The sequence below is a fragment of the Micromesistius poutassou genome, assembly GCF_964030765.1.
Source record: "Micromesistius poutassou genome assembly, chromosome: 13".
NCBI classification, from domain to species: Eukaryota; Metazoa; Chordata; class Actinopteri; order Gadiformes; family Gadidae; genus Micromesistius; species Micromesistius poutassou.
The window spans coordinates 1941248-1956247 of NC_140283.1; the positions used below are offsets into that span (position 1 = coordinate 1941248).

Sequence of the window (15000 nt, forward strand, 5' to 3'; positions counted from 1 at the left end):
GATGGGCATTGGCCTCGGCTCGGGCATGACGGACCAGATGAAGACTGTGGCCACTGCCTCCTATGTTTACCAGTCTGCCAACATCGTGCCCATGCTGAAGGCGGCGTTTGAAACTGAGGAAGAGCAGATGGACGTAGTTGGAGGTGAGGATCATCAATGCCTGACTTGGGATTCTGTTCATGTAATCAATGTACTGTTATGTTTTCAGTTACTTCCATCTGTATTGGGAATCAGTTAATTATTCTAAATTATTAACCTATATTAACCTAACCTCTCATTTATTTCACAGATTGTGTAGTGGCCAGTGTAGCTGATGTCGTGTTCATTGTGGACGAGTCGGAAAGTATCGGTGCTGCCAACTTTCAGTTGGTGCTCTCTTTCCTGCGCAAAATGGTGGAAAGCCTCAACGTAAGCATGACCAGAGTACGGGTTGGCATCGTCATGTACAGCGACAATCCTACAGGCCGGGTCTACCTCGAAACCTTCAATGACAAGAATGAGCTCCTCCAGTTCATCCAGATTTTGCACTACCATGGAGGAGGCACCAAAACAGGCCTTGCGCTGAAGTTTGCTCGTGAGAACGTCTTTGTCAAACAGCGAGGAGGCCGGAAAAGCCAAGGCGTCCAGCAGGTGGCTGTGGTGATCACTGTTGGAGAATCTCAGGATGAGGTGGAAAAGGAGGCGGCAGACCTGCGTCGTAATGGGGTCACCGTCTATGCCATTGGAATCAAAAATGCAAACAAGACCCAGCTGATGCAAATTGCATCGCACCCTTGGACCAAGCATGTGTACAATGTAGACAGTTTCGTCAGGCTGAAGACGTTGCGCCTGGAGAAGATCATGTGCCACAACATCTACCGTCTGGCCATTACAGTCAATGAGAGAAGAGCCGACATCAAAGAAGGTTTGGGCCTGATGCAATTTTTTTTGTCGTTTTAGTGCTTGAATATCACTAACTGAGATGTTGGGTATGGATCCCAGGACCTTTCAGATGAGAACTCACTACACTTTTGTATTAACCCAGAAATACAGATCTATTCTAACACATTCTTTGTTTTATTTCTCCAGGATGTATGCAAACAGACGAAGCTGACATATTCTTCTTGATCGACCAATCAGGAAGTATTTTGCCTGACAACTTCAAAGACATGAAGAAATTCATCATTGAGTTTCTGCACACCTTCCACATTGGCCCGGACCACGTCCGCGTTGGGCTTGTCAAATATGCCGACTCCCCCACCTTAGAGTTCGACCTGACCACGTACACTGACAGCAAAACCCTGGAGAAGGCGGTGGAGAACATTCATCATGTTGGCGGTGGTACCAAGACCGGAGCTGCCCTGTCCTTCATGGTGCCCCGGTTTGAGAGAGCCATGAAAACTCGAGGGCACGAAGTCCGAGAGTACCTCATCGTCATCACGGACGGGAAGTCGATGGACAAGGTCAAACTTCCTGCAGAGAACCTGAGAGCCCAGGGCATCAACATCTATGCAATCGGAGTGAAGGAAGCAGTTGAGACAGAGCTGCAGGAGATCGCAGGAAGCCCACAGAATACCTTCTTGGTGAATAATTTTGATTCCCTTAAGCTGATCAAGGACGACATTATCACTGACATCTGTTCACCAGATGGTAAGCACATTTTTTTCCATGTTATTCTATTGTACTCCACCATTGGTTTAATTTGTACAGGTTCAATGTGTAGCCAAATGGAGTACTAATGTTGTTTTTTCTTGTTCCCATTTCTCACATTGGTAATTTTGAAAGAAGAAGGGCTTAAATTGAATGTGTTTCTTGTCCACAGCCTGCAAGGACATTTCAGGGGATCTCCTCTTCTTGATTGACAGCTCTGGAAGCATCCGAAAGGAAGACTACCAGAAGATGAAGGACTTCATGAAATCTATGATTGGCAAATCTCAGGTCGGACGGGACAAGGTGCACGTGGGAGTCATGCAGTTCAGCACCATCCAGACGCTGGAGTTCCCCCTAAATAACTTCTACAACACAAGCGACATGTTGAAAGCTATTGACAACATGCAGCAGCTTGACGGAGGCACGCACACGGGCCAGGCCCTGACCAAAGTCTCCCTTTGCTTTGACCCGGCCAGCGGGGGTCGTCCGGGGGGACAGAACCTGATTGTGATCACCGATGGCGAGTCCCAGGATCAGGTGAAGGGGCCGGCCGAGGTGTTGAGGAAAAAGGGCGTGACCATCTTCTCCATCGGAGTGGTCAACGCCAACACCACCCAGCTTCTTGAGATCAGTGGCTCAGAGGACCTTGTGTTCACTGAGAGGAACTTTGATGCACTGAAGGACTTGGAGAGCAAGCTGGCTCTGCGTCTCTGTGAGAGGGGTGAGACAACACTAAATATAATAATAATAAGCAAATCCACCTCAGGGAAAGCATTTGTATACATTTATATTTACATTAATTTGTACTATTAAATTACTTACAATTTAATATAATGTAGTTGAGTATGAAATGTTCATCGTCATGGCGCCATAACATGAATGCTTAAACCATGAAGACAGAAGTGTATACCACATACCATACCAATACCACACAAAGTCGACATACTCCTTGCCTAATCCTGAATTTGTTCTGTCTCTTGCTTTAGAGTGCCAGAAGACTAATATGGCAGACATCATCTTCTTGGTCGATGACTCCACCAGCATCGAAGATGACAATTTCTTGAGCATGCTGAATTTTATGGAGTCCGTTGTGAACATGACCACTGTCGGCATGAATATGACGCGTTTTGGCGTCATCCTCTACTCCGACGAACCCAAATCCAATTTCAACCTCAAAGAGTATTCCTCCAAGAGACAGGTGGTGAAGGCCATCCAGGCGCTTAAGCACCTGACGGGAGACACCTACACAGGCAAGGCCTTGGCCTACACCCTGCAGTACTTTGATGAGCAGTACGGCGGCCGCCAAGCCACCAAAGTGCCCCAGATCCTGATGGTGATCACAGACGGTGAAGCCACTGACCCACACCACCTGATGGCTCCATCCGAGGCGCTGCGCAAGAACGGCATCAGTGTGTTCAGCATCGGAGTGAAGGGTGCCAACAAGACTGAGCTGGAGATCATGGCTGGGGAACCCTCTAGGGTCTTCTTCGTGGACAACTTTGATGCCCTGGAGACCCTCTACAAAAATATCTCCAGTGGGCTCTGCAACACCACCATTCCTGGTAACTATCTGTCCATCCGTCTGTCACTAAATATCGAGAGTAATATAGTCAAGGGAGTTGTACTGTAGAGTACAGAATAGAATACTGTAATAGTAAAGCATACAGTACAGTAGAATATATAGAGAAGTAGGGTATATACTGTATACCCTACTACAGTTTGGTACTTTCAACAGTAATGTCCAAAGTAGTGCATAACATATTTTAGAGTACAGTAGAGCATTGAACCAGACCCTTAAGCCCTCCATGTGTTCCCAGTGTGTGAGAAGGGGAAAACGGACCTAGTTCTGCTGGTCGACACGTCGGAGAGCATCAGCAACGCTGACTACAGCACCATGACGACCTTCATGACCGACCTGATCAGCAGTTTCGAGATCAGCCAGGAGCTGGTGCGTGTGGGAGTGGCCCAGTTCAGCAGCCACCCTCAGAAGGAGTTCTACCTGAACCAGTTCCACACGGCAGAGGAGGTGACCAAGAACATTCTGGACATGGTGCAGCAGAAGGAAGGAACCATGATCGGCCGCGCGCTGGACTTCATCAAGACTTACTTCCAGACGTCCACTGGGAGCCGCATCAAGAGCGGCGTCTCCCAGAACCTGGTGGTGATGACGGACGGGGAGTCCCAGGACGACGTGGTGCAGGCGGCCGAGGTGCTCCGGGGGATGGGCATCCAGATCTCGGTCATCGGCGTCGGGGCCATCAACAAGCTGGAGCTGAAGAAGATTACGGCCGAAGCCGACCTCATCTTCACCGTCCAGGACTTCGGCTCACTGGCCAAGATCGAGCAGAAGGTGGTGGACACCATCTGTGAATCCCTGATCCCAATAATTCATGGTTAGAATGAATCTGATAATCGGTTTGTCCTTCTGTCCGTCTGCCTGTTTCTCTTGCATAGTTCATTTTTCTGTAAGGAGTACATTTATATACACTTTCTGGCATGAAAGAGCCGAAGTAAGAGCACAGTATAAATAACTTTTAAACATATACATAATACATAAAGATAAACACATTAATAACATGGAATAGCCCTAAAAATGTTCAAAGAGAAGAGGATATTGGGTGAGTTAATCAAACTTTCCTAGGATTGGTCCATATAGATCCATTCTCTCTCCCTCTCTCTACCTCAGCCTGCAGTATCGACGTGGCCGTTGGTTTTGACATGTCCCAGCGGGCCGGGTCTCGGCTGCTGGTCAGCGGGTTCCCCAAGCTCCGGGCGGCCCTGCCGGAGATCCTCTACTATGTGTCCACGCTGAAGGGCCTCTGCTGCGTCCCGGACATGCCCATCGAACCCAACGTCGCCTTCCGGCTGGTGGACCGAAACGGGCGGGTCCTGTACGACTTCAAGTTTGAGCCGTTCAGTGAGGCGGTGGTGGACAAGGTCATGAACCTGCAGATGTCGGAGGCCACCTTCTTCAACGCGGCCCTGCTCACCTCCTTCCAGGAGAAGTTCAAGACCCAGTCCAATGCCGGCGCCAAGGTACAGTGGTGTGAACCTCGCTGAAGTTATGGATGGTAGTATGAAATGTTATATCTTGTTTTGATTCCCAATGCAGCAAGGGGTTGATGTTGTGTTGTAATAGCTCTCCCCTTTGTGCTACTAGCTGATTTATTCTCATCTGATTAGCCAGTGTTACTTGTTGTGCCAACAGTTGCGTTTTTGTGTGTGTGTGCACGTGCATGTGTGCGTGCCAGGTGCTGGTGGTCTTCACAGATGGTCTGGATGAAGATGTAATGAAGCTGGAGCATCAGTCTGAGCTGCTGCGTCTGTCTGGTGAGGCCAGGGTGCACATGGCACTCTGTGTACTACTGCAGAAAACCTCTACAAAAATATCTCTCACAAGTTCATGTTTAAAACATAGAGGTGGAATCAATTATACCTGACTTTATTCTCTCTAACCCTCTTTTCTGCACTTTAATGTTTACCTATTTGTCTGTCTCTCTCTCTCTGTCTCTCTCTCACTGTGTCTTTCTATCTATCTCTCTCACTGTGTCTGTATCCCTCTCCCTGTCATTCCTGTCTGTCTCTACCTGTCTGCCTGCCTCTCTCTCCCTGTCTGTCTCTACCTGTCTGTCTGTCTGTCTGTCTGTCTCTCAGGGGTGAGTGCCCTGCTGGCGGTAGTGCTGGAGGGAGTGAGTGACAGCCAGATCCAGATGGTGGAGTTCGGTCGCGGGTTCGGCTACCAGGTCCCGCTCAGCGTGGGCATGCAGAGCGTGGGCAGCTCCATGCTCAAGCAGATCGTAAGTCCACCTTAAAGTCAACTATACCAAAAAGATTGTATGTCCACCTTAAACTAAAGTGAACTAAACTAATCAGATCATAAGTCCACCTTTATGGAAGCAAATCTGTACCATAATTCAAATTAAAGTGGATTAACAGAAATGCTTTTTCATTTTCAGAATATAGCTGCATTTTATAATAAATCATCCAAACTGCATTTTCATTTTCTTCTTCAATATTGCTCATTTTGTAACTTAATTAAAATGAAAAAGAAAAGGACATTTAAGATTAAATTTTCAAAAGATGCCCCGGCAAATAGTTAACAAAATAAAATTTGAAATGTCAAATTTTAAAATTAAAATGCATTAGCAGAAAGGCATTTTCATTTCAAGGTCATTGCTGCATTATTTGACTCATAAATAAAATGAATAATAGATCATCCAAACTGCATTTTCATTTTCTTCTTCAAGCCTGCTCATTTTATGACACAACTAAAAAGAAAACAAAGAGGACATAGCTTTTTCGTTTTCATGCCCGCCCCCCGCAAAAAAGAGTCCATAAAGGGGGTTTGCCAACTCTCATGCATCTGGCGTGACATTCACACTTTCAACATCAATCTCACGCACATGCAACAAATGTCACGCCAAAAAAAATACAAACTCCCATTAAATCAACGTCCCAGTTGATCCGCTGAAAACGTTGTCTATGACGAGCATCCCCCCTCCTCCCCCCCGTCAACAACTCTGCCTGCCCGCAACCCCCCACCCCCCCCGTCAACAATTCCATCCACGGACCCTGTTATAATGTAAGCATTATAAGAATTTACAGAGTCTCACACCAGCCAAAAACCCAAAGTTAGCAACCCTGAATCTAACAAGGATTGTGCGATGGCGTCAGGGAGCGCCATGTGGTGTGCAGGGGAGCCCAACCAACCCGGAAAGAGAAGAACGGCCACTGACGTCACTCTCCTGCGCCGCTTGGGATTGAGAATTCAAATTGAATTTGAATGACTCTTTTTTGCGGGGGGCGGGCATGAAAACGAAAAAGCAATGTCCTCTTTGTTTTCTTTTTAGTTGTGTCATAAAATGAGCAGGCTTGAAGAAGAAAATGAAAATGCAGTTTGGATGATCTATTATTGATTTTATTTATGAGTCAAATAATGCAGCAATGACCTTGAAATGAAAATGCCTTTCTGCTAATGCATTTTAATTTTAAAATTTGACATTTCAAATTTAATTTTGTTAACTATTTGCCGGGGCATCTTTTGAAAATTAAATCTTAAATGTCCTTTTCTTTTTCATTTCAATTAAGTTAAAATATGAGCAATATTGAAGAAGAAAATGAAAATGCAGTTTGGATGATTTATTATTCATTTTATTCATGTGTCAAAAATGCAGCTATATTTTGAAAATGAAAAAGCATTTCCGTTAATCCACTTTAATTTGAATTATGGTACAGATTTGTTTCCATACACCTTAAACTCAACTATACTGAACAGATCATAAGTCCAACGTAAACTAAACTAAACAGATAGAAAGTCCATCTTAAACTAAACTAAACAGATAGAAAGTCCATCTTAAACTCAACTAAACAGATAGAAAGTCCATCTTAAACTAAACTAAACTAAACAGGTAGAAAGTCCATCTTAAACTAAACTAAACAGATAGAAAGTCCATCTTAAACTCAACTAAACTAAACAGGTAGAAAGTCCATCTTAAACTAAACTAAACATAGAAAGTCCATCTTAAACTAAACTAAACTAAACAGGTAGAAAGTCCATCTTAAACTAAACTCAACTAAACAGGTAGAAAGTCCATCTTAAACTAAACTAAACAGATAGAAAGTCCATCTTAAACTCAACTAAACTAAACAGGTAGAAAGTCCATCTTAAACTAAACTAAACAGATAGAAAGTCCATCTTAAACTCAACTAAACTAAACAGATAGAAAGTCCATCTTAAACTAAACTAAACAGATAGAAAGTCCATCTTAAACTAAACTAAACAGATAGAAAGTCCATCTTAAACTAAACTAAACAGGTAGAAAGTCCATCTTAAACTAAACTAAACAGATAGAAAGTCCATCTTAAACTCAACTAAACTAAACAGATAGAAAGTCCATCTTAAACTCTCTCCCTCCCTCTCCCTCTCCCTCCCTCTCCCTCTCCCTCTCTCTCTCTCTCTCTCTCTCTCTCTCTCTCTCGTCCAGGACGCTGTGGCCGAGCGAGAGTGCTGTGGTGTCATGTGTAAATGTTCGGGACATGAAGGAAGCCGAGGCTCGCGAGGATCCTCAGCTGCAAAGGTGAAAGGTCACTGCCAGATATCTGGAAGCCATGGACAGACTTAACGATCAGCGTTTGAACGCCTCACACGTTGATCGACCGACTTAACGATCAGCGTTTGAACGCCTCACACGTTGATCGACCGACTTAACGATCAGCGTTTGAACGCCTCACACGTTGATCGACCGACTTAACGATCAGCGTTTGAACGCCTCACACGTGTGGTGAAGTAAACAGATGACTGAAGTACATGACATGAACCTGTGTGTGTGTGTGTGTGTGTGTGTGTGTGTGTGTGTGTGTGTGTGTGTGTTTTCAGGGTGATCCCGGACCTAAAGGTCATCCAGGATTCCCAGGAGAGGAAGGGACTGCTGTAAGTATTATTATTTTATTAATATTTCAAAATCAACAGAAGAGCATACATAAACATAAGCATTTATCCATGTACTTTATGACATTCATATACATACATATGCTCACAGCAATACATACTCTCAGAGCCTGAATCAGCTTTTTATTTATATTCTGGTTTCCGTTGTTGTCCAATACAACAGATTTTTAATTAAAAAAACACCTCCACTATTCAAAAACAACATTTCTCATGAGCCTCGGCAGGATGTTTGGTTCAGCCTTAAAATGATTTATTCCCCTGCCAAACTGAAGGAGAGTTGATAAGAAAAAGAAAAGGAAAACATTGCACCTCCCGACTTGGACATTAGAAAAGTAGTAATGTTAATATTTATGTTGCAGTTGTTGTTGGCGGATGTACAAACGTTTTGGAGACTGTATTTCATTCTTCTCTCTCTCTTTCTCTCGCTCTCTCTTTCGCTCTCTCTCCTGCAGGGCGGTCGAGGCCATCCCGGGCCCTCTGGGGCCCGAGGACCCCAGGGCTGCCCGGGGACCAGAGGACAGAAGGTGAACACACAGCCCAGACAGACAGACAGACGGACCACAGCACCTCTAATACTGCTGCTGTCACCACTACAGCTGTACCACATCTAACCCCACCACTACAATTCACAGACTCATAGAAGTACTTCTACTCATGATGACAGCAGTAGACTTGAGTTGTGATCGTATTGTGGACTTTTGAATGACAGCGGTGGTGGGCAAAGTGTGTGTTTAACCTAGTTCTCTGTTGCTTGATTGACAGGGCAATCGGGGTCACCGTGGCGACAAGGTGAGTGTCTGAGCCTTCAGGAAATCTTTCTTTAGTCCAGGGGCCTCATTACAGAAAAAATCCTAATTGCTCCTCCTAACTTAAGTTAGGGACTCAAAGCAGTCCCTAACCTGTTGGCCGTTTCCTATCTTATCTTTGGCCTCCTATCTTATCTTAACTTAGGAAATCCTGTTCTGTCAATCAAATTTTTCGATCGGCAATCGTCAGGTTATGTCTGTTTCTGCACTCAGAATGTGCACGAGATTGACAGAACGCGTTACTTTTAACTTTAACAGAGACTGTAGATAAAGGATCTTTGTAAGTTGGTGACCTCCATGAGGTTGAAACACATGGCTGTGAACCGCTGTGAGGAGCACTCATTTACAGGTGGACCATTTATGCTTATTGTCCTGCAGGCTGTCAGACTGTTGCCCTGCAGCCTGATATATACACACAGAAAGTGAATGAAGTTTAGAATATTTTATACTTTTGTATACGATTCACAATAAAAAAAAAGAAAAAGAAAAACTTTCTTTTTATTTATTATTATTTTTTTATTGGACGTCGTAGTTAAGGTGGCAGGCGTGTGTTAGCTGTAAAGTTCTGTGGGAAACCCATTATGCGGTCTCAGTAGCCTTTCAGCCATTACATTTCTGTTGTGATGTTCCTCGTCTTCATTGTCATACAGACCTACTAGCAGTGCTGCTGCCATTCTTTTCAGTTATTGTTATTTTGAATTTAGGACAGGGTGTATGGCCACCTAACTTAGGGATCCTAACTTAAGACATTCCTAACTTATAGATAGTTCTGTAATGGCTAAATTCCTATCTTAAGATAAGATAGTATTTCTTCCTAAGTTACGTTAGCCTCCTTCTGTAATACAAAACCCCTAAATGCCTTCCTATCTTAAGATAGGAAGGCTTAAGATAGGAGGTTTCTGTAATGAGGCCCCAGGAAGTGGAGTCAGGGATTGGGTAAGTTCTGAGAGGTGAGAGGAGAAGGAGGTGAGAGGAGGAGGAGGTGAGAGGAGGAGGAGGTGGTGAGAGGAGGAGGAGGAGGTGAGAGGAGGAGGTGGTGGTGAGAGGAGGAGGAGGAGGTGTGAGGAGGAGGAGGAGGTGAGAGGAGGAGGAGGTAAGAGGAGGAGGTGAGACGAGGAGGTGGAGGTGAGAGGAGGAGGAGGTGAGAGGAGGAGGAGGTGGTGAGAGGAGGAGGAGGAGGTGAGAGGAGGAGGTGAGAGGAGGAGGTGGTGGTGAGAGGAGGAGGAGGAGGTGTGAGGAGGAGGAGGAGGTGAGAGGAGGTAAGAGGAGGAGGTGAGACGAGGAGGTGGAGGTGAGAGGAGGAGGAGGTGAGAGGAGGTGAGAGGAGGAGGAGGAGGTGAGAGGAGGTGAGAGGAGGAGGAGGAGGTGAGAGGAGGAGGAGGTGGTGAGAGGAGGAGGAGGAGGTGAGAGGAGGAGGAGGTGAGAGGAGGAGGTGAGACGAGGAGGTGGAGGTGAGAGGAGGAGGAGGTAAGAGGAGGAGGTGAGGAGGAGGAGGAGGTGAGAGGAGGAAGAGGTGGTGAGAGGAGGAGGCCTGATTCTATTTTTACTCCTTTTATACTTTTGTATACGATTCACATAAAAAAGAAAGAAAAAGAAAGACTTTATTTTTATTTATTATTATTTTTTTATTGGACGTCGTAGTTAAGGTGGCAGGCGTGTGTTAGCTGTAAAGTTCTGTGGGAAACCCATTATGCGGTCTCAGTAGCCTTTCAGCCATTACATTTCTGTTGTGATGTTCCTCGTCTTCATTGTCATACAGACCTACTAGCAGTGCTGCTGCCATTCTTTTCTGTTACTGACAGTTATTTTGAACAGGGTGTATGGCCACCTAACTTAGGGATCCTAACTTAAGAAATTCCTAACTTATAGATAGTTCTGCAATGGCTAAATTCCTATCTTAAGATAAGATAGTATTTCTTCCTAAGTTACGTTAGCCTCCTTCCTTAAACCTCCTTCTGTAATACCAAAACCCCTAAATGCCTTCCTATCTTAAGATAGGAGGTTTCTGTAATGAGGCCCCAGGAAGTGGAGTCAGGGATTGGGTAAGTTCTGAGAGGTGAGAGGAGAAGGAGGTGAGAGGAGGTGGTGAGAGGAGGAGAAGGAGGTGAGAGGAGGAGGTGGTGGTGAGAGGAGGAGGTGGTGGTGAGAGGAGGAGGAGGAGGTGAGAGGAGGAGGAGGAGGAGGAGGAGGTGGTGAGAGGAGGAGGAGGTGAGAGGAGGAGGTGGTGAGAGGAGGAGGAGGTGGTGAGAGGAGGAGGAGGTGGTGAGAGGAGGAGGAGGAGGTGAGAGGAGGAGGTGGTGAGAGGAGGAGGAGGAGGTGAGAGGAGGAGGAGTAGTGAGAGGAGGAGGAGAGAGGAGGCCTGATTCTATTTCTACTCCTTCAGGGTGAAGAGGGAGCTGGTGGACTGGATGGAGTCGACGGAGAGCAGGTAACCAGCTAGCTTCATCTACACCATCGTACAGTTAGAATGCACCACCCGTCATGTTGAAGTGTTAACGTGTGTCTGTGTATCCTCAGGGTGAAGCAGGCTTCAAAGGAGCATTAGGAGACAGAGGACGTCCAGGGAATGCGGTAAACTGCTTCTGCTTATTATTAATAACAACAACTTATGTTTATTAGCCGTGTAGCAGGCTTACAATGAGGGTCAGAGAGATGTCATTCATGACAGCAAGTAGAGGTTAGGGCATGTGATGTCATGATGATGGTGTGTGACCTTTGACCCGTGTCACCGTCTCCAGGGCAACACGGGGATCCCAGGAGAGGGAGGAGTCAAAGGACAACGAGGACTCAGAGGAGACCCGGTATAATCTCTCTCTCTCTCTCTCTCTCTCTCTCTCTCTTACTCTGTCTCTGTCTCGGTCTCTGTCTCGGTCTCTGTCTCTCTCTGTCTCTCTCTGTCTGTCTCTGTCTGTCTCTCTACATTGTATGTCCTTCATTGCACTCTCAGCTATCTGTGCAAAAACTGAAAGTTTAGGTCCCAAAGAGAATAAGAAAGAAAGAAAGAATAAAAATAGTGGCGCGCTGCATGCAGCACTAATGAATTTGAAAGAGAATAACCCCCATCTCTGACAGTGGTCGTCCATCAATCTCAAAATGTCTTTTGAAAGGCACCTTTGAACTGTAATATCAGGGTAATAAGGTAATAAGGGTTCAGCCGTAGACACAGCACAAAGGAAGTTTTGCATAATCTGTTGAATCCAAGGTTGCCTACATCAAAACATGGCAACTTTTGCATTCCTGCTGTAATCACTAAGAGAGTAAACAAAGGGAAACTTAGACGCACTGCTAACCTCTCAAATCTCATACCTATTCCCTCCAAACCAAAATCAACCTTAAAGCCTATCAATAACACCATCAGGATGGGTCTACTTAATGTTAGGTCTCTTAATAACAAATCTTTTTTAGTTAATGATTTTATTACCACTTCTCAACTGGATTTTATGTTTTTAACTGAAACATGGCTAGAACAAAATAACAGTGCAACCGTTCTGATAGAGACAGCTCCTCCCAACTATAACTTTTTTGATGTATGTAGATCTGGAAAAAGAGGTGGAGGGGTTGCTGCTATATTTAAAAATGTATTTCAGGGGAAACAGATGCTATTTGGTGATTTTCCATCATTCGAATACCTTTGTGTTGTATTGAAATGTTCCCCCAGAGTTCTCCTATTAATTATTTACAGGCCACCCACATACGGTGCAAATTTCTTCGATGACTTTACAGAATTATTGTCTAGCATCTCCACAGACTTTGACTGTCTAGTTATAACTGGTGACTTCAATTTTCATACTGATGATTTTAATGATAAGTGTGCAAAAAAACTTTTTACCATTTTGGACACATTTGAAATGTCTCAACATGTGAAAGAGGCTACTCATTGTAAGGGGCACACTCTAGACCTGGTTATCACAAAGGGTCTCAATGTTTCAGATCTCTCTGTGACTGATCCTTCACTGTCTGACCATTTCTGTGTTTTCTTTAATATATCTTTTATTCCAGACATACAGACAAAATCAAATACTGTCAAAAAACGGTATATCAATGAACATTCTAATGTACTTTTTAAAAGGCCATCTCCTTGCTACCACCTCTCAACCCATGTTCTGCTGATGATCTTTTAGAAAACTTTAATTTGAAAATTTTGAAAGTCATAGAAGTCATTGCACCTTATAAGGTTAAAACGATTTCTGGAAAGCAAAAGGCACCTTGGAGAAAAGCTGCTTTTGTAACAGCCCAGAAAAAAGAATGCAGGAAGGCTGAACGCATATGGCGTAAAACAAAACTTCATATTCACCATGACATCTATAAAGAGAGCCTCCGTGCTTACAATTTAGACTTAAAAATTGCTAGAGAAACATTTTTCTCCAATATCATTAAAACCAATACTAATAATGCCAAAACCCTATTTGCAACTGTTGACAGACTGACCAAGCCCCCAACACAAATTCCACCTGACCTTCATTCCACTCAGAAATGCAATGAGTTTGCAGCATTTTATACTGATAAAATTGAAGGCATTAGACACGCCATCAATGTCTCCACTTTAAACAAAAATGCTGGACTACCACCATATTCAGGCAAAAGTAACGTGGCAATGACATGCTTTAATGTCAGACTCTAAAACTCTTGTGGAAACTGTGACACAACTGAAGCCATCCACCTGTTGCCTTGATACTTTACCTACCAACCACTTTAAGAATGTTTTTGACTGCCTAGCAATAGACATATTGCAAATAGTTAACAACTCTCTCCAATCAGGCACTTTCCCAAAAGCCTTAAAAACTGCAGTTATCAAACCCCTTTTAAAAAAGCGGAGCCTAGATGCCTCTATTATTAACAACTACAGACCAATATCAAATCTACCCTTCATAAGTAAAATCATTGAGAAAGTTGTCCTCCAGCAACTTAGTGACTTCCTGGCATCAACTGGTTGCTATGACACCTTCCAATCCAGATTTCGACCCCTTCACAGCACTGAGACCGCCCTTATTAAAGTTGTAAACGACATCCGTCTTAACACAGACTCTGGCAAAATCTCAATACTAATGCTACTAGACCTCAGTGCTGCATTCGACACTGTAGACCATACAATACTTTTGGACAGATTAGAAAACTGGGTGGGGCTTTCAGGCACAGTTTTAAATTGGTTTAGGTCCTACCTACAAAATAGGAACTACTTTGTTTCCATTGGCGACTTTGTTTCAGAATCAACAAACGTGACATGTGGAGTCCCACAAGGTTCGATCTTAGGACCCTCTCTATTCAACATCTACATGCTCCCACTAGGGCAAATCATGCAAAATAACAATATTGACCATCACTGCTATGCTGATGACACGCAAATCTATGTATCTCTATCACCAAATGACTATCAGCCCATAGATCTGTTGTGCCAGTGCATTGAGCAAGTCAAAGACTGGATGTGCCAAAATTTCCTTCAACTAAATGAGGACAAAACCGAGATAATTGTATTTGGTGCTAAAACCGAAAGGCTTAAAGTTACCCAACACCTTCACTCTCTGTCCCTGAAAACCTCAATCAAAGCCAGAAATCTAGGGGTTATCATGGATTCAGATTTACATTTCGACAGTCACATCAAATCAGTTACAAAATCTGCATATTATCACCTTAAAAACGTAGCAAAACTTAGAGGGCTCATGTCTACCGAAGACTTACAAACACTTGTACATGCCTTTATCACTAGCAAGCTTGATTACTGCAATGGTCTCCTTACAGTTCTCCCAAAAAAAAACTCTAAGGCAACTACAGCTTGTTCAGAATGCTGCTGCTAGAGTTCTAACAAAGACCAAAAAATTTGAACATATTACACCAATTCTTAAATCATTACATTGGCTCCCTGTATGTCAGAGAATTGATTTTAAAATCATGTTGCTAACCTATAAATCCCTACATGGTTTAGGGCCAAAATATTTAACTGATATGCTTCCACTACATAAGTCTTCTAGACCACTAAGATCCTCTGAGACCAATCTGTTAATTATCCCCAGAGTCAACACGAAACATGGGGAAGCAGGATTTAGTTACTGTAACGGGTAATGAGCGAGAGGAGACCCAATGTTTGGGAGGAAAAAGTCTTTATTCGCCTCCAAGACGCTT

The 15000-nt window shown here is 44.1% G+C and overlaps 1 protein-coding gene across 2 annotated transcripts in view; it reads left to right on the forward strand.

Annotated features, from left to right (window-relative positions):
* Positions 1–15000, forward strand: part of LOC311357540 (collagen alpha-6(VI) chain-like) — a 38309-nt gene that overhangs the window by 5844 nt on the left and 17465 nt on the right. For both annotated transcript variants that reach the window (XM_084477517.1, XM_084477518.1), the window contains exons 4-19: positions 1–143; positions 290–904; positions 1069–1629; positions 1802–2350; positions 2616–3191; positions 3447–4022; positions 4316–4665; positions 4881–4959; positions 5284–5426; positions 7614–7706; positions 8006–8059; positions 8530–8601; positions 8840–8866; positions 11267–11311; positions 11401–11454; positions 11622–11684. The exon at positions 1–143 is cut by the window's left edge and continues 427 nt beyond it. In XM_084477517.1, coding sequence (XP_084333643.1) covers positions 1–143; positions 290–904; positions 1069–1629; positions 1802–2350; positions 2616–3191; positions 3447–4022; positions 4316–4665; positions 4881–4959; positions 5284–5426; positions 7614–7706; positions 8006–8059; positions 8530–8601; positions 8840–8866; positions 11267–11311; positions 11401–11454; positions 11622–11684 — 4000 coding nt within the window. The remainder of the gene's footprint in view (positions 144–289; positions 905–1068; positions 1630–1801; positions 2351–2615; positions 3192–3446; positions 4023–4315; positions 4666–4880; positions 4960–5283; positions 5427–7613; positions 7707–8005; positions 8060–8529; positions 8602–8839; positions 8867–11266; positions 11312–11400; positions 11455–11621; positions 11685–15000) is intronic.